This window comes from Fukomys damarensis, unplaced genomic scaffold, assembly GCF_012274545.1.
Source record: "Fukomys damarensis isolate Sample0158 unplaced genomic scaffold, DMR_v1.0_HiC HiC_scaffold_16, whole genome shotgun sequence".
Classification (NCBI taxonomy): Eukaryota; Metazoa; Chordata; class Mammalia; order Rodentia; family Bathyergidae; genus Fukomys; species Fukomys damarensis.
The window spans coordinates 77,016,467-77,037,128 of NW_022900928.1; the positions used below are offsets into that span (position 1 = coordinate 77,016,467).

Consider the following 20,662-nt stretch of genomic DNA (forward strand, 5'->3'; position numbering starts at 1 on the left):
GGACCGTCATGTACCTTAAAGACACCATGTGAGGTGTCTTTAAAAGCAAGTTGGGATATGCACATTTGTAATGACTTTTCTTGCTGTAGCAACTATTCGTTAAACATTTCAAGTGATTCCACAGTTCTGAAACAGCAATCTAATTAGTTTCTTACTCTGAAAGGTAACTCTTCAGCCTGAAGCCTAGTGCCCTCTCCACGGAGGAAGAAAAGAAGTATGGGCATGCTGAGAGGCAATAGAGCCGAGGGAAAGACTCCACCATGGGAAACCTCAGGGCTCTGAATAAGGTACCAGGCAAACAAAAAGGTGATTCCAGGAGTTAGCCCAAACATAAAAATCATGCTGCTCAGGTTTCGAGCTTTTAGGTATCTTTGGAGACCTTTATTTTCATTTGTTACTTTTTTTCACCAGAAGTGAGCAAATTAAGACGGTGAGACCTCTGAGGCTTTTTCCCCCTTGGTGCTGGGGACTGAACTCAGGGAAGAGCCTCATACATGTTAAGAGCTCTTGCACTGAGCCACATCCCAATCCCTGAGACCAAATTTTTGTCCCATCTATACCCAACTGCTCACCTAATGAATCATGTGTCCCTCTCTTAATGTTGAGTTGACTACTTTATTGCTCTCATGACTCCCTGAAAGTCAGAATGAAAATTCTGTTCTTGCTACCTATTCAGCCATATGAAATTTATAACATCATCCTTTCCTGGGTCTGAAGCTACTATCTCTAAAAGTGCCATCTTATTGTGCTTTTGTATCAGTCAGTGCTGGAGAAATCTTGAAGAGTTTATGTACAAAATTTTAAATTTTATATTATTTTGAAATTTTACGTCTTTGGGGTTAAAATACCCTGACTGCCAAATCTGGCTGTGAGAGTTCTCTGCAATCTGGAGGCTGGCAGTGTGCTGAATTTTCAGTTTCTTTATCCATCCAATCCCCATGTTTAGGAAAGGTTTCTGCGAGGTCTGTTAGGTATATGTCTTGCAGCTTATTGGCTTAATATATACTCTCCACTGTTGTGGTCCCTCTTTGGGACCACCTAGAAAAAGAAGACTGCTATGGCTTGTATCCAGATGCCCCTGCAAACCGCTCATATATGGGCTTCTGGGAGGTGGCTGAATCATGGGTGTGTGATGCTGGATTAGGGTGTGTGATACTAGGATTTAAGGGTGTGTAATGACTAAATAGATTTAGCATAGTTCTGGGTATGGATAATGGAAGGTGTAGGTGGCACTGATCAAGAGGTTTGTGGCCTGGCTAGAATACAGGACAAAAAGAAGGCTGCTGCTGCTTACTCTGACTTCTGCTTGTCTTATCCTGGACTGGTTCTCTTCTGCCATTGCTGCCCTGCCTTGGAGCCAGCCCATCACGGACTAAAACCTCTACGACAAATTCTAGGCCAAAATATACCTTTCCTCCTTTTACTTCTGGGAGCCAGCAATTTTGTCTCAGCAACCAGAAAAGTAACTAAGACAAAGACCAACAGGGCAACAGTTTTGATACTGAATATTGACAAAAGTCTTTTTTAAATAAAAAACAGTCCCTTAAAAAAATAGAAAGAAAAGCAACTTTAGAAAGAGATTATGTAAAATCCTCAACAAGAAAGAGTTGGATAAATGCATAACAACCACTTTGAAAATGAACACTGAAAAGCACCATCTAAAAAAAAAAAATCCAGATAAATTTTTAATATGAACCTAAGCAGGATGATAATCAGGGTTAGGGTTTTGATCTAGAGCCCCCCAGGCTTGTTTGTTCAGGGCTTTTGGAAGATGCTTCGACCATGGGGGTGCTATACTCATTGGTGGATTAATCCAATACTGAGTTCATAGCTAAATGTTCTGTGTTTTAATAAATGTACTAGGTCAGTCAGATTTTTATGTGAATAAAATGAATGTTGATCCCCCAAAAACCTCACATCACACACACAGCAGATCAATTTTAAATAGTTCAGAGATACAAACATCAAAGGCAAACCTCTTCTAAAAAATACTTTTTTTATAACACTGCAGTAGACATAGATTTCTTAAAGATATACACTAATAAAATAAAATTCACCAGAGGAAAATAAAAGATTTAAATTAGTACATCACTAGAGATTATCTCCATAGCCAATAAGATTATGAAATAATGCTAGCATAAACAACCATCACTGAAACACTAAAGTCACGATGAAATTCTATTATGTATACAACAGAATCCAGAACCTAAGAGTGGGTATTGTACAATTTCATGAATAGGAACAGTGGTTACCTTTCGTAGAAAACATACTGACTGGGAAGCATTCACATGAGCTTTCCCAATTTCTGGAAAAATGATATGGTGTATGGTGTTGGTCACATAGGAAGAAAATATAAGCAAAAATCCATCAAGCTATACAAGATTTGTGGCTTCTTTGCATGTAATAGTTCAGTTAAAAAGTAAATGGAAAAATTACATGGGGAAAAACAGGCATAAAGTAGAAAATTTCATGTACTAAATACAGATACAAAATATCTGAAGTAAAACTGAAAACCAAATTTTTGTATTAATTTTAAAAAGTACATCATACCTAGTCTTGTATGTGTCAGGCTGAGGGTCAGGGTGGGGGCTGTCTCTGGGGACAAAGACAGGAATGGAAGACAGATTATTCAGAATGCCTTGTTTTCAAGATTTGGGGGTCATGTAAATGTCTTAAGTATTTGTAAAATTAAATTAAAATAGCAATAAAAGGCAATCTCTAAAATTTTTTTTAAAAACCTAATTACCATAAGCGTTGGTGGCATAAGCACACAGAAATGCATTACTTCAAAATACAGTACAGAAGAAAAGTAATATATCCCTTGTAGGATATATCCTAAAGATGAAACTGTCTTCAGTAATATTGGCACTGCCATTCGGAAACTATTAGAAGTGAAAGATTAAAGCGAACAAATGGTTGGTAATGTCACTAAAAACTGTTTTCAGTATGAAACAGAAATATAAAATCACAGAAGTAGAAATCTTTACTCATTTCTGAGTATCTTTTGGTATCTGTGAATGTTTAAATAAGGCAGGTAGACTGACAGAACTGACAAATGCAGAAGGGATACTGAACTTATACACAAGGCATATAACTGAGTGTTCTATGACATACCTTATATGAGATTTTAAAATAAGAGTTCAATGTCAATATAGCTAAACTGGGAGCCCATTAAACACTCAAGGATGTTAAATAAATGTTAACTGCTGTACATGTATATGCAACACAAAGGAGGTAGCATATCACAGAGCTTTTATTCCTAACTTTTTCAACACTTTTATGAAAGACAAAAGTATTTGGCCAATTTATCAAATTTACAGCTAGAAGAAAACTAAAGGGGATATTAATACTCTAAATGATGGAATTCAAAGAGAGTTTAATAAGCTGCAAGATGAACTAAAATGAATGTGCATTTCATTGAAAATAAAAATTAAAGCCCTGAACTTACAGTCAAAATTCAGTTATGTAAGGATGGGAATCAGAGGTTACTGTGTGACAAGAATTCATGTAATAAGATCTGGGGCCCACAGTTTACCACAACTTTAATATAAACCAAAAGTATATCTTTACAATGAAAAGTAACGAGGTTTTTAAAAGTATGGCTTGTATAATAAGGGAAGCATTTGTTTTCCTATAATCTGAACCAGTTAAACCATACATAATTTGATGCAGAAAAACTTAACAAAAATAAGAACTGCCAATGTTATCCTGTTTTATTGCTCCCTATTCCCTCCAAAGAAATATTCTACCACTCCTCCACTAGTATAGATCTTTAAAGACTCTTTCAACTAGACTATCTGATCCTATATCCAAATAAAACAGTAACATTGGTAGGGTAGCTGCAAAGGGATTTGGCAATAGTGTAAAACACTGTTTTTTCATATGGAACCATAAAGCTGGCTACTCCTATAGTCAGCCCCAGCACAACCTCCCTTTATCATGTGTGACTATCTCCTTCAAATATTACAAACTCCATACTGATTGGCATTAGCAGGATGATGACAAGCAGTACAGATTTTTTTCTTAAGGGGGAGGGGTGGAATATGCAAAGGTGTTTAATATATAATTACAGAACTGAAAGAAATCTGATTTCAACCATTCCAATGTAAGCAGGGAACTAAGACCAGGAAAGAAGTGGCGATTTATACACTGCTAATCACAACATTTGAATTAAACTGAATTTCATCATGAAATCTACTACATCTGATATAGGCATATAAAAAACTATTCAAAGATGATGAAATTTAAAAATAAAAAATTAGAACAATGAATACTAGAAAATAGTATTTCCATATCAAAAAAAAAAAGACCAAACACTTAAAAGATTGAAAAGATATGGCAAAAAAAGACACTAAAATAAATATTACTGATTAGAATACAAATTAATAGAACCCCATACTCTGGGAAATTCTCTGTAATAGTAAAAAGGAAAAACAAAATTGATCATAAAGATATTCATCAGAGTGAAAAATATAAAACAAATTAAGAGTCCTATTAAAGAAACAGCAATAATGTCCTATAGGTGTTATATAATCATTAAATATATTTATTGTTTTTATTTAACATCAATAACAATATATTGCAAATATAAATAACTCAGGCAATCAGTTTTATGGAGTATATTAGTAGATTTAAAATTTCTGGAATATCTCTAATTTCTACCTAATACTGTATTAATATTAATACATATGGTAAATATATCATGAAGCATAAAAACCAGAGAAAACATGTAACACTGTGGTAGGTAAAATTCTAGGGTGCTCTTTTCCCACTTCCTGGTTATTCAACCAATCTAAGTACCACTGTGAAGTAGTTCTGCAGATAGAACTCAAGTCCCAGATCATTCCATCTTAAATTAGGATTCTATCCTGGGTGGCCCAATCTAATCACACAAGCACTTCAAAAGGAGAGTTTTCTGCAGCTGCTAAGAGAAAAGAAATGCGAAGATCAGAAGTATGAGGCATTGCTGCTTTCCCCTTCCCCTCTCAGCCCTACTGTTAATCCTATTCTGCAGCTCTCACCATCATCACTTTTCCCTCAAAGGGAAGAAAGCAGGATTTCTTTCCTTCTCCATGGCAGTATTTTTTATTCGCTCTTCCATGGTGTCCCTACAAGAAGGCGACCAGCCAGATCTTTCCATAGAGCACTTCCTGCTGGTGAACCCACCAACTTCTTTTCTATGACACCTCCCATAATGTATGTACAAGGGGACATACATGGTTTTCTCTGTAGTGCAGCACCTTAATTATAAGGCAGAATGTTTCTGTTAAATGGAAAAGTAAGGACATATACAATTATATTATCAAAAACTCATCTTCCTAGACCTAATACTTGAAACTAACAATTTTCAGAAATGTATTATAAGAAAAATGTACTTATATGAATGTTATACTTAACACTTTGCACTGTAAAAAGTCTAGAAGGAAATATACCAAAATAATCTCACCTTATAGGAAATGGGATTATGAATGAGTCTTTTTCCCTTTCACTTTTCTACATATAAGCATTTTCCTTTTCTTTTCTATAAGAGTTTTTGTTTCTATAAAGGGGAACTAAAGAGAAAGACAGATATAAAGGGCAGAAAAAAGGAAAGAGAAAGGAAACTAAATTCTTTTTCCTTTCTGTATGACCATTTGCAAATGCATATTACCATAAATAAATAAGATTAAATAGTCTATATAATTCCAACATGTAAAACTACATATTCATATTTATAGTCAGTTTAGGAAAGAAAATGAATAAAAATGCTACTGAGATGCAATTTACCCATGTCACAATAATAAGAATTTTCTTGTTAATCACTGAGCCAAGTTATGAGTTATCTGTGGAAGCTAGAACCACAGTGGGAAGACTTCTCAAAGCAGAGAAAAGAAGGAGAAATGCCCTGGCTCCTCCTCTCTCCCTGTCTCCACCGGCTGTCTTATTTGCCAAACATCACCAGAAGTTTGTGGCAAGAAATGAAAACCAGTTCTTGCAGAAATCCACTTCCTGAAGCAAAGAACAGAGAAAGACAGCAAAAAATTCCAATTCCTGATCCACTGCATCCATCACGAAACCATGAAATTGCTACATAATATATTTATATAAAATGCCTTTGTGCTTTAATAAGGCACAGTATCCAAGTAATATACACAGACACATTTATTCTCTACCTCTCTCTAACTGAATAAATGCTATTTTTAATACATTTGTACTGTCAAGTAGGGAAACAAAGTAAGAAGTTAATATTTAAAAACAATAAATATGGATCTGAAACTGCTATAAAAAAATCAACAATAACATCATGGAACAAGCCTTTACAAAGGACATGAATATGCAATGGATCCAAGTACATACTGCCGCCAAAGTAGCCCAGAAATGCCTTTTTCTTCTAGGAATAAGAAAAAATTCCACTAAAATATGCATAGCAAAAGGAGTCAGAATCAAAGTGTTCATGCACGGTATCGATGAAAAACCAACAGCCAACATATTAAATGGCCAAAAACTGAAAACCTTCATGTTAAAATCAGGAACAAGACAAGGATGTCCACTATCACCACTCCTCCTCAATATAGTTCTGGAAACATTAACCACAGCAATTAGACAAGAGAAAGAAATTAAAGCAATAAAGATAGGAAAGGAAGAAGTTAAACTGCCATTATTTGCTGATGATGTGATACTCTACATTGAAGACACAAAAATCTCTATCAAAAGAATACTAGACTTAATTGACACTTTTAGCAGGGTAGCTGGATACAAGGTCAACACTCAAAAATCAATAGCCTTCTTGTACACAAATAACAGATTCACTGAGAGAGAAATTAGGGAAACCATTCCTTTCACAATAGCATCCAAAAATATGAAGTATCTAAGTATCTAGGAATCAATCTAACAAAAGAAGCAAAAGAACTCTACATTGAAAACTACAGCACTCTGAAAAAAGAAATCAAAGAGGATATAAGAAAATGGAAAGATATCCACTGCTCCTGGGTAGGAAGAATCAACATAGTGAAAATGGCCATACTACCAAAACTGCTATACAGATTCAATGCAATGCCAAGTGAAATTCCAACACTATACTTCACAGAACTAGAAAAAAGAATACAAAAATTCATTTGGAACCAGAAGAAAACTAGAATAGCAAAAGCCATCCTAGGCAACAGAGACATGGCAAGCAGGTATAACAATTCCCAATTTGAAACTATACTACAAAGCCCTTGTGATAAAAACAGCATGGTTCTGGCAAAGAAACAGACCTGAGGATCAGTGGAAAAGACTGGAAGATACAAATACAATTCCAGATGTACTCAGCTACCTCATCTTTGACAAAGGAACCAACCATCCTCACTGGAGACAAGATAGTCTCTTTAATAAATGATGTTGGAAAAACTGGATTTCAACCTGTCAAAGATTAAAACTAGACCCCTATGTTTCACCATGCACTAAAGTAAAATCCAAGTGGATTAAAGATCTAAATGCTAAAACAGAAACACTAAACTTGTGGGAAGGTAAGTTAGGCAGAACTCTTGAAGACATTGGCATAGGAAAAGGCTTTATGAACAAATCGTCAGTAGCACGGGAACTAGCAGGAAGAATCATCAACTGGGATCTCATCTTATTAAAAAGCTTCTGCACTGCAAAAGAAACCATAAACTGAACTAAGAGACAACCTACATGTGGGAAAAAAATTTTACCAGCCGCTCCTCAAAGGACTCTTACCTAGAATATATAAAGAACTCAAAACAATCAGCCCCCTCAAACATAAAGACCCAATTCTAAAGCAGGCATCTGAAATGAACAGACATTTCTCAGACAAAGAAGTAAAAGCAGCAAGTAAATATATGAAAAAATGTTCCACATCACTCGTCATTCAAGAGATGCAGATGAAAACAACAGTGAGATTCCCCCTCACCCCACAAAGAATGGCTGCTATCAAAAAATCAAACAATAACAAATGTTGGTGGGGTTATGGGGAGAAAGGAACCCTTCTCCATTGTTGGTGGGAGTGCAGACTGGCGCAACTACTATGGAAATCAATAAGGAGATACTGAACTAGAATTAGAGGTTCCATTTGACCCAGCCATCCCTCTGTTGGATATCTTTGCAAAAGAAGTGAAAGAATCATACCACAGTGATATATGTGCACCCATGTTTATAGCGGCACCATTTGTAATAGCTAAAACTTGGAAACAGCCTATTTGCCCATCAGTTGGAGACTGGATAAAGAAGATGTGGTTTTTCTATAAAATGGAATACTACTCAGCCATAAAGAATGAGAAATTAGATTCATTCATAGGAAAATGATACATATTAAGGATATACTCCTAAGTGAAATACATAAGTCACATGTAAATACCGAATAGTTTCACTGGTGTGAAAAAATATACAGTACATAAGATCCTAATGACATAACTGACAACGTGAAATAGGAAGAAAAGGGCTAAAGGTACAGCGAAAGTGGGAAGAGCAGCAGAAATGTAATTAGGGAAAAGAAAAAAATATGAGAAAATGAAAAAAATGGAAATAAAGTGTTTCTAAATGGGGAGGAGAGGAGGGGGTGAAGGGAGGGCAGGGACAAGGGGAAAAAATGAGAACCAAGATCTGTCATGCAAAGGGACAAGATCCCAATGATGAATGTAACTGTACTGTATACCTAAAATGTACCAATAAACTCAATGAGAGAAAAAAGAAGTGTTCATGCATGAGGCTGGTATCTGAAAATAAGTCAGAGGGGGAAAAAAATGACTTTTTACTACTTTTCAGTTTTATTCTCTTTAGGAGATTCACATTTTATTTATTGTATCATGTTTATTACTTATACTTAGCATTTGACAGAGAGCACAGCACCTTTAGATTAACATAATAAATAATATTTCTTGGCAATCATAATGAAAAAATAGGGGTTAAGGATGTAGCTCAGTGAGAGAGGATGCACTTAGCTCATTCAAGGGTTAAGTTTGATTCCAAGCAGTAAGATAAAAAGATGAAATAAACATAAATAAGTAACATGTCTCCCTAAAATGCAATGATAAATGGAAAAGTTTTTGGCCCTTTAACTTTCAAGACACAGTGAACAATTTTAGGAGTGCTATTAGAGGGGTGCTGTCTCTCTCTAAGCTGGCACAACTACAGGCATACTGGATATATAAGATTTTAATACAAGATTTATATTATCAAGAAAAGCTAACAAGTTTGCCACTTTTCATACCCAACCACAGTTTAGCCATAGTAAACATATACAAAGAATCTCTGAAATTATGCATGTTTATATTTATAGGCACTTTTAAGTTAAAATTGGTCTAATTATTGTCCACTTTCTTACAAAAGAGCAAGTGATAATGGAGAAAATCTAATTATCACTGTCCCAATACTACAGAAAAGATGAACTTATTATCATTAAAATGATCCTTCAAGAATAAGGATGTCACAAAAAAATTCAATTTGCAAAGATACCTGTCTGAACATGTTCAAAAGAATTTTGATACAACAATATTCTTAATGCTAGAAAGACCGCATAGTGATTTACTTATTCAACAGGTACCTTAGAATTTTTCAGTTCTCTAGAAAAATCATCACCATATAGTGCTAAGGAAAAAGATAAGGTTTTATAAGTTTGCATACCATGATTTCAGGAGTCTCCATGAAACAGCAACAATTACTTAAAAGAGACACACACACACTTTCTAAATCATATCTCTGAATTCTGCCCAGACTTCTCTCCTAAAATTCTTTTCAGCATTATTGACCTGCCTCATATTTGATAACAAGGCTAGTAAACTGTAAAGTTACTCTGATTAACCTCTGTATTTTGACTGAGAACAACAGAGTAGGAACAAGCTGGTGTGGCAACACACACTCTTTACTCCCAATAACTCCAGAGGCTGAGACAGGAGTGTAAGTCCAAAGCCACGGCAACACCCTGTCTCAAAGTAAAACTTTCAAAGGTCTGGGGATATAGCTCTGCTTGCCTAAATACACAAAGCCCTGAGCTCCATCCCCAGCACAATATTAATCAATTAATGAATTAATCCATTTTTTAAAAGAACATGAGAGCAAACAAGCAAACATGATTTCTGAAAGTGACTATGAAATAACCTTTCCTCGCAGTAAAGCTGCCTTCAGGTTCATTTCTTGTACAAAAATCCCTCCTCAGAGAAATCAGCAATGGCGCGGAAAAATTATTTAGAGGCAATGTTTAAGAGAATTTGTAAAGTTAGGGGTGGTGACTATCCCACTCCTGAAATGTCATCACTAGGGAGGCTGAGGTAGGAGGACTTACTGTGAGTTGGAAGGCAGCCTGGACAACACGGCCAGTTGAAGGCTAGCCTGAACTACAAAATGAGATCCTGTCTCAAAAAAAAAAAAAAGAGAGACGGTTTGGGAAAAATTATTAGCAAGCGCTATTAGTATGATTATTACAACTAATGGTACTTGGTAACAGCTGGTTATTAACTAGCCAAAATTAACCAACCCAAAATTAATAAATTTACATATTAGCAAAACTTTTAAATGTTCAGAAATTTATACTTTTCTATAATTAAGATTTATCCTCTCCATTTCACTCTCATTTCCCTGATTATATTATATATATATAAATATATATTTAAAAGGTATTTTGTTTCAGTGTATATAATTTTCATACATTTTTATAGAAAAGTTCCTAAGAAAATCAAGAACAATATATTACTTTTATAGTACTTTATTCAGGCAAATTCTTGTTAGCCTACGGTACTGTTAGAAGTGCTTCTTCAATTGAATTTTTATACATCTACTAATAAAAACCTGTAGACAATATTCATATATTATAAAAATAAAAGATACAAATTCAAAGGCGGTATGAACAGAAAGATAAGAGAAAACCACATTATCTTCTTAATTGGCAATTTTTCTATTAAAGGAAGAAAGAGAAAAATTCCAGACCACACAGATCACTTCATCAGAGACCTGTAAGAACCATTATCCCTCTAACCGTACCATTTATATAGTTGTTTCCTTTATGCTTTAAAATTATTTCTGAAAAGCTATAAAATAAGTTATATAGTTGAAGTAATACCCTGAACTCCTAAAGCCTTATAAAGCATATTTGAAATGTAGTTTTGTTTACTAATTAAAATAAGATATTAGGTTTAAGTATGTGTTCAACAGTTCAAAGAATTTTAGGCTTAACCTGGTGGAACCTTCAATTTTCAACATTTTTTAACCTATAACATATATCCCAGAGATCTTAGTGGTGTATTATCTTTAATGATTACTATCAATACCTCTTGATACATGCCAGAGGATTTCCACAATCTTCAGGTAAAATAGTATGCACCATGGAAAGAGATAGGACAGAAGGAGATTTGTAGTTATTTACTGAAGAACTCTGAATGTACTGGCAACATTTAAAACCTGGACTTTGCACATGAAATCAATGGTTGCATTTGTGATTCTTCAAAAAGCAATAGTATATAAAACTTTCAGTTTTTAGAGAATGTGAGATAATGAACAACAGCAATTCCTCTGATTTAAACCTCCACCCATCAACCAAAAGTAAAGTTATACATCACACAGTACTACATAGTAGTAGAAGAGGTACAAAGATTCATTTCTGGAGGATTTGCTTATACTTTTTACTTTATGCAAACTGTAAATGTACTTACAAGTTGATAGGTAAAAGGAATCAATCTAAGTACTTTGGGGAGTAGACCCCATCTGTATTTTGCAATAAATAAAATACAGACATCCTCCAAAATTATCTCTCCTTTAAAATTATTCAGGAAGAAATACTCACTTGTTTCTCTTTAGAAGACAGGCAATATAAGGAAAAGGGCCCAACTACTAAGAGCCACTTGTGATAGACCAAAAAATATATACTAATAGTCTCACTTTTCTTTAATAAAAGCAAGGGTAAAAAAGAGAAACCAAATCAAAAAATAAGAAAATCCATGTTAATGTCCAACAAATGAAATAAAAAAGTGAAAAAATTTAGAACATTTATCTTATCAAGGAAACAAAGTCATCCAATTGTACAAAGTCATTCACTGTACAACTCAAATGTATAAAGAACAACAATTTCATTATTCACCAAACATTTACTGAGAATTTACCAGGCTAGGGAGAGGAGAAAATCATAACCAGAAATGACAGTCTCCACTCTTAGGCAGCTTACAAAATAATGGGAAAGGAAATAATCATACAAATATGCAGTACTTGTAAGTACTACGGAGAAAATTAGAGCAGAATAAGAGAGACAAAGGCGGACTTATGAAAGGTAGCCCTTAACATCTGAACAAAGACCTACTGGCAGTGAGAGAGCAAGCTCTGCAGGTGAGTTTGCAAAAGCACACAACAGGCAAAGGACTATACCCCAAGGCCCTGGGGTAGGAAAATGTTTGCCCTATATGAGGAGTTGGAAGAAAGTAAAAGTGACTGGAGCAAAATGATCAAGTGAAGAAGGACTTTTAAGATAAATTAGGTTGAAACCAACTTACTTGTAACAAATATAAATGAACCTGATGACCAAATAAAGTCAATGTTAACAGAAACTGTGTAAGGTTTTTTTGTTTTTGTTTTTTTTTTGAGAGAGAGCCTTATTTCAAGGTGCAGTAAAGATGAAGTTAATGAAAATCTGTAGCTCTTACTTTTTACAGAGCCTTTAACAGGCAAATGAATACTTATAGGACTAGAGCTAGTGATGTGGAAGTCATCTATAGATCAATGGCAACAAAGAATGGGGAGGCAATAAGCAGAAAGAGGCAGTGCAGACCACAGCAGACACCACCTTCAGCAACAGGAAGAAGGCAGGGCTGAAAAGATGTAACCTGCAGGACTAACTGAGTGTGAATGTGTTGCATATATGTACGCCTATGTATATGCATGGGGAGCATTTGCTAGCCACTTGTGCAGAGTTGAAAACATAGCAGTAACTCTTCCTATCTTTTAAAATATTTTTGATGTTCTAGAAGTTGAAATTTTATATTTGTTTTCATGACTCCATTTGTTAATACAGGTAAGCATTTTCAACTAGAACCACTTACAGTATTTTACTTTATCAATGTATTTTTCTTTGTTCCAGTATGACCTGCTATTATCTTTGAGAAATGACTACATATTAATGTTATTGACTAAAAAGGAAGCTAATGTGAGAAACCATTTCTAACAAAAGAAATTGAGAAAAGTTTCCATCCTGAGAAAACCGAAATGACACTCACCAATTCATACTGTGGCTTGGCATGCTATAAACTGCAGTATTAAACCCTAATTCAGCGGCATTTTAATTCCACATTGTTATAGCTTGTGATTAGATGCCACCCCCCACCCCCAAAGCCTTTTGCGTTTTTCATAGAGTGTGCGGTTGACTTGTGACTGGGTTAGGTCCTAGGGCATTCGGATTAGGGGTTTAAGTGCTACCTGCTCTAAGTAGTCTGAATAAGAAAAATGGGGCAGGAAAACACTGTTGCTGGTCTTTTGTTGTTTTTGCTGCTTCTGCCATTCTGAATTTTTACTCCTCTGTCACTCTGCATTACAGCCAGCCGATTATGGACTGAAAGCTCTACAAACTGTAAGGTAAATAAACCCCTTTCCCTCCAACTTTGCGTATTGGTTATTTGGCTTCAGCAGCAAGAGAAAAATAGCTAAGATAAATGCGTACATTCATACTGAGCTTTTAAAAAATACCACTGGGTGCACATATCATGTGACTTAGTTAAATTATATTCAATACTGAAAATAAAATAAATCAGAAATGCTAATGTGATGGTGTGATGACACCAAAATGAATGAAGAAACAATGACATGATGATCAAGGTGGTTTCAGATCAAATATTCAAAACTGCTCAAAGAATCTGATATTGTCACATATTCACTCTCCAGAATTATGTCTTACTATTTAAAAGATCATAGTGTATTTACTAAATGATTTCCATGTTAAGTAATTACAAAAAAAATTAACTTTTCATAATTTAGAAACTAGTTTCTATTATGCTAGTTTTTTTTTTTTTGATAGATTTCAATTTTGTACACATAGTTGGTGTAACTTGTCAATTTGATTAAGACTCCTGGAGAGGTACTGGATCATGGGGACACTACTCATTAATCCACCAATGTTTATAGCGAAATGTGCTATCCAGAGGTGGGGCCCAGTTGGATGTGGGTCACTGGGTATATGCGTAGGGAGGGCATTGCATCTTGCTGGTGTAACTGCCTTGTCCTCTGCCTCCAAGCTGCCATGAAATTAGTAGCTTTGCCCTCCCAGTATAATGTTTCTACTTTAGGTAACCATGGACGAAACCCTCTGAAACTGCAAGTCAAAACCTGTCCTCTTTAAGTTGTGTCAGGTATTTTCACCCAGCAGTAGGAAAGCTGACCAATACTGTTTTGAGTTGTGTTTTTGTCTTCTGTGTTATTATTTTATAAGAAGCAGGACCTAGTTACATTAACCACGCTGGCCCCAAAGTACTGAACTCCTGTCTTGTCTCTTGAATAACTAGGACTACAGGCACACACCACTATAATCAGCTTAGGTTTCTGAAAATACTTATTTAGTTACGGACTGATGAAGATAACCTAATCATCAATCACAAAAGCACAGTGCCCTGTTTTAAAATTCTATCATTGCTTTAATGATTGGTAAGACTTGTTTGTATACAGATGTCCCCCTCAAAGCATCATGCACTCACAGGAGAGGCTTTATGGAGATGGCTGGATCTAGGGTGTGTGATACTGGGAGTGAGGGTATGTGGTAACTAAATAGGTTTAGCATAGTTCTGGGTGTGGACAATGGAAGCCCCACCCAGGGTATGAGTGGCAGCAATCAATAGGCTTATAGACTAGATGGAATACAAAAAGACAGAAGGCAGGCTCACTTCTTGTCTCCTGCCTACCACATCATGAGCTGTTTCTCCCCTGTGATGACTCTCTGACATTCCACACTGCCTTGGAGTCAGCTAACAATGGACTGAAAAAGCTCTACAAACTATGAGGTGAAATAAACCTTTCCTCCTTTAACTTGTGGGTGTCAGGCATTGTGTCTCAGCAATGAAAAAAGTAACTCAGACAATTATAAAATGGCTATATGACATTCCTTGAACTCAACAGCTCAGAAGTAATGTGGCCCTCTTTTAAATACATTATTAAAAGCTAATATTCTGGCCAGCACCATACATATCAATAGAAATTCAGTATTTATTTCTAAACCAACTCAAAAGTTACCTAAATGGAATAGTTTTGGGGACATATTTTAAAGGATTTCTCTTTAATTTCTTTTACAAAGTGGTATTTCAGGTAGGTACTGGAGGAAAAATGGTCCCAAACTTTCTCTACTCTTAATTAGTGCCTAAAATCACAATTTTCTAGATAGAGGGTAGTAAAATAGTGGACCTGATTTATTTCATTCCTTTTCACCATTTCCTGCAAGTGTTATGGCTTACGTCTAGATATCCCCCCAAAGCCTTGTGCTGTCATTGGTGAGGTTTTTTGGAGGTGGGTGGATCTAGAGTGTGCAATGCGAGAATTAAGGATGTGATGCTGGGACTGATTCACAGGCTAGGATTAAGGCTGTGAGTGCTAAGGGCGTATAGCCTGGATAAAATGTAAGGGACAGAAAGAGAGCTGCTATTGCCACCACTGGTGGCTTGCTTGCTGGCTGCTGCCTTCTGTGGACTGTTTCTCCTCTGAGATGCCCCTCTGCCCTACCACCTTGCCTGAGAACCAGGTGATTATGGACTGAAACTGCTACAAACTATGACCCCAAATAAACCTTTCCTTCTTCAACTTTGGGTGTTGGGTATTTTGTCTCAGCAACAAGCAAAGTAACTGAGATACCAGGAATGTGCTATTTATTGTGACCCTACTTTTTAAGCAGAAGTGGATTACAGCACCTGCCCTCAGGGAAGTTATGTATGAAGAAATTAAGAGTACAAATATGAATATAATGAGGTATCTCCATATTGATTTCCACATTGGTTGTACTAGTCTACACTCCCACTAACAGTGGAAGAGGGTTCCTTTTTCCCCTCTGCCCTGCCAGCATCTGTTATTGGTTGATTTGTTGATGGCAGCCATTCTTTCTGGGGTGAGGTGGAATCTCAGCATTGTTTTCATTTGCATCTCTCAAATGGCCAGTGGTAATGAAGATTTTTTTCATATATTTATTTAATATTTCTACTTCTCTGTCTGAGAAATGTCTGTTTGTTTCAGATGCTCATTTTTAGATCTAGTCTTTAAATTTAGGAGGCCTGATTTCTTTAGTTCTTTATATATTCTAGAGAGGTCCCATTTGTCCCAGCTATTCCCCTACTGGGTATCTTCCCAAAAGAATTAAAGAACCATATCACAGTGATATGTGCACCCAATTTCATAGCGTTACAGTTTGTAATAGCTAAAAATTGGAAATAGCCCAACTACCCATAAACTGGATATTAGATAAAGAAAATGTGTTTTTTTGTTTACAAAATGGAGTACTACTCAACCATAAAGAATGAGAAACTAGACACATTTATAGCTAAATATATGCACACTGAGGCCATACTCTTAAGTGAAATAAATAGGACACACACGTGTAATTACAGAATAGTTTCTCTGGTATGAGAAACTGAAAGAGTAAATAAGGATCAAAATGTATAGATAGGGCCAGGAATTTAAGGTCCCAAGTTTAATTCCCGGTACCAAAATGTATACTAGATAATGTGAAATAGGAAAAAAAAGGTCCAAAGAGGAAGGGGAAAATAGCAGGGAAGGAAAGGGGAGGGGAGGGGAAGGGTGAGAAAAGAAGGGAAAGGGAAAAAATGGAAATAAAATCTTTGTAAATAGGGAGGGATGGAGGGGTTGAAGGGAGGGCAGGGGAATGGGCGAAAAATAAGAACCAAGATATATTATGTAAAGGTACAAATTCCCAATAATGAATGTCAGCATATTGTATATCTAAAGTGAACCAATAAAATTAGTGAATTTTAAAAAACACTAATAGAATGAAATAGAGAAACATGATATAAACAATAATTTCTGCAAGTGCTTACACAAATATGGACTCCAGAAAAAAAGAATACAATACTTTCACATGTATATTGCATTTGACCTTTTAATACAAAGTGAACAGATTATCACATAGAAACTAGTCATCTTTCTTTACATTACATAAATTCAAGGTAGATTTACTGGATACTGCAAAAAATATAGAGAAAAATTGTAGAAGATTTAAAAATGAGCAAAATTACTGTTTTCAATGGAACACTGTCACTTTCAGAGATTACCTGAGTCAGTAGGGTATGGGATTTACAATATTTAAGTCTGTAGAGATGAAAGTTAATTTATAGAAAACTATTGTTAATTCAAATAATCCTTGTTCATAGAAAGGTAAATTGTGTCCAGTAAAATTGAGCCATTTTGCATCCATTTGCTTGTAATTTGCTCATGATTTAGGATGGTAGATAAGAATCATTATTATAACATCTTTTACACAGAATAAAATGAATACAAGATGATTCCTGGTACTCTTCAAAGAAATTAAGAGTACAAAATAAAAATATATTGAGGTGTTAAAATATGATATTCCCACCTTCTCACTAAGAAAGACAGATATAGTGAGGACTGATTAGATTGATACAATGAGGTAAGTATTATGATACAAACATGAACAGCATACGCTGAGAAATAAAATAAAACTATTTCTCACTACAAGGTTTAACAAAAGCTTTCTTCTCAAGGTTATCTCTTACGTTACAACTACAGGATAAAGCAGGGAACAAACAACTAAACAATCCAGCCTACCCACCTGTCCTTATCATACAGCCCTTCAGCTAAAAGCTGTTTGTAGATTTTTTTAGTGTTTGGGGGAGAAAGTCAAAAGAATGATTATCTAATAACATGAAAATTACATGAAACATAAAATCAGTGTCCATAAGTAAGGTTTTACTGGAACATGGTCACATTTATTTGTTTATGTATTATTTATGGCCACTTTTATGTTATAATGACAGAGTTGAGTAAGTACAAAAAGGACTCTTATCAGCTCACACTGCTGCTTGGAACACCATAAATGACAGTACCAATACTTGCATTTCAATTTCCACATATTATTACTATACCACATTTTAAAAAAATTACCAATGCATGGACTGGGGATGTAGCTCAGTAGTACAGCACTTGCCTAATATGCACAAGCTTCTAGGTTATATCCCCAGTACCACAGGAAAGCAAAAATGGTGCCCAATGCATACCCATCATGTAAAATAAGAAAACAAGAGCTAATGAGGTGTATGGAACAGAACAATATCAACTATTGTAAATTAGACGGCAAAATACTATGTTTGTTATGCAGGAACACTATAGGAATGCTAAAATGGAATATACATCAACATCACTAAGCTATGCACTCATCAAAAATATACCCAACTCACAGGAAAGCAACATTTAAAAAAAAATCAAGAATTAAAGAGTATACACCTTGATAAATACAAAATAATAACAAGATTGCAATCTAAGTAAATTTCTAAGCAGCTCTTTTGTTAACCAAGGAAGGAAAGTCATTTACTAACAGTAAGTCAATTAAACTGTTTTAACTGCAGCAGCCAAAGAAATATGTTCAGAAAAAATAAACTGGCTTAAATCCATCAACTGCATCTTGGTGAAAACAGTTGCTTGAAAATATGAGGATATCTGCAGCAACATCAACAGTCAATTAAAAAAACAAAGTGAATGCCTGAGTACATGGCTAAGGCATCCAGCTATCACAGCTATCACATATCCCAGGTTTTTATTTCCAGCCTATGTTCATATGCACATATGTATGCAAATGATTTCAAGTGGTTTTCCTTGATGACTTGACTCTGTGAGTTAACAAAAGTAAATAGTGGCTCGGTTGCTATTTAGGAGTTAATGTTGAATTTGAAGTGGCTGAATAATTAGTACCTAGGAACATTATGCATGAGACATGTATAGGAAATAAGACAAAGGCCTAGTTGGACATATTTTTGGCCTCTATTGCTGAATACTAAATTGCTTTATTAACAAGTTTTTACTTAAGATTTAATGATATAATGAATTTAATTTAAAATTGCAAGATAAAACAGTACATATGAGAAATACTGGGATAAAGTCACTGGAATGACAACTAGCATTCTTAAAGATCATAGAATAAATCACTTCTCAAGCTATGAAATATTAAATGAGAAAAGAGAGTCCTGTTCACATACAAATTTGCAGTGATTATATTTTCCAAGCTCAGACCATAGGCCCAGTATGGGTTTTTCAGGCCATAATTCTAAATGCAAAATAAATTTCCATATTTTGAGCACCCTTTTATTGTGAAACCAAGGAGCTTCCGCCTAACCTTCAATTGGAAGCTGTAAGTCTATAATACAATGAGATGCTAAACAGTCAAAAATGTAAAAAATTAAATAAAATAGAACTCTACACATGTCTTCAAGTGATGAATATGTTCAATAAAATCATATTTATGAACTGATACCAGTATTTACACAATCTATCTGAATGAAAAGACATTTTCAAAAATAAAATATGTACAATCTCATCAATCAGCATTGACAGATGAACATTTTATTAAATTCTGATGATAGGGAATACTAACTTTGAATTACCATTAAGTTAAATGTTATCTCACAAAAAACATTTCATTGTTCTTATTAATAGATCTAAATTACAAAAAGAGTTAATAAATAAGCTCCAAACATATAGAAAACTACACTGTTCATTTTTCAACCTTTCCCACAACAAAAATTGCTTTTCCAACCACTCAGTAAATGTATATTCCACTTTTCAGGGTGAACACGCCAGAAAACATGAAATCATCCTTGGCATCTCTTTTTTTCATTTTCTTTGCTCACATTCATCAGCAAAATCAATTGACTGTCTGCAAAACTACCCAGAATCTAATCAGATTTCAACCATATCTGCTACCATCCTAGTTCATGCAACCGCCCCTGTTCATTTATTCTAACAAACTAAGTGGCTCCTACTTCCTTTAGCCTCCCCCTACTTACAGCAATCTAAGATTTCCATTGAAATGTCAAGCCAGATGTTATTTCTTGGCCAAAAATCCTCTAATGGTTTCAATCTCACTCAGCAAAAAAAGCCAGTCATTATCGGTGGACTTCAAGAAACTCAAATCTGATCTCCAGCTACGTAACCTCTCCTCTGACTTCATCTCTTTGTGATCTTCCACCAGTTCAAGCAATTTCAGCCACTTGGTCTATTTGTGTTTCTCCAAGCTTCCTTTTTCATCTGTGCCACCACCTTTAACTTGCCCTTCCACTGCCTAAAATGATGTGCTCTCAGATAAACATACTACCTGCTCCCTCATGCTCTTCAGGCCTTTGTTCAAATCTCACCTCACAGAGGTCATCACTGGCTGCCCTGTATAGCCAGCAACTACCCTTTCCACTGATTCTCTACTCTGTAGCCCTATCAGTCTACTCACAGAGTGAGAACAGTTGCCCACCACCTTGTTCAATAAATATTTTCTAAATAAATGAACAAAGCAACCAAAACATTGCACTTCTTTTGTAATGACTGCTTAGTTCATTTTACTTTCATGTGTACCACACACATACTTAAATATGAATAATACTAATTTACCATTGCACTAAGTGTTTCTTCCCAATCAGGCCGCTCTCGGGGATGAACATTTCTATGTAGTTCTGGAACAAAATCATCCTCTTCAGAATGTATTGAGGACTTCATCTTC

At 35.2% G+C, this 20,662-nt stretch overlaps 1 protein-coding gene across 2 annotated transcripts in view; it reads right to left on the reverse strand.

The window, feature by feature from the left end:
* Positions 1-20,662, reverse strand: part of Arhgap32 (Rho GTPase activating protein 32) — a 157,677-nt gene extending 137,015 nt beyond the window's left edge. For both annotated transcript variants that reach the window (XM_010616568.3, XM_033764428.1), the window contains exon 1: positions 20,554-20,662. In XM_010616568.3, coding sequence (XP_010614870.3) covers positions 20,554-20,658 — 105 coding nt within the window. In that variant the 5' untranslated portion in view covers positions 20,659-20,662. The remainder of the gene's footprint in view (positions 1-20,553) is intronic.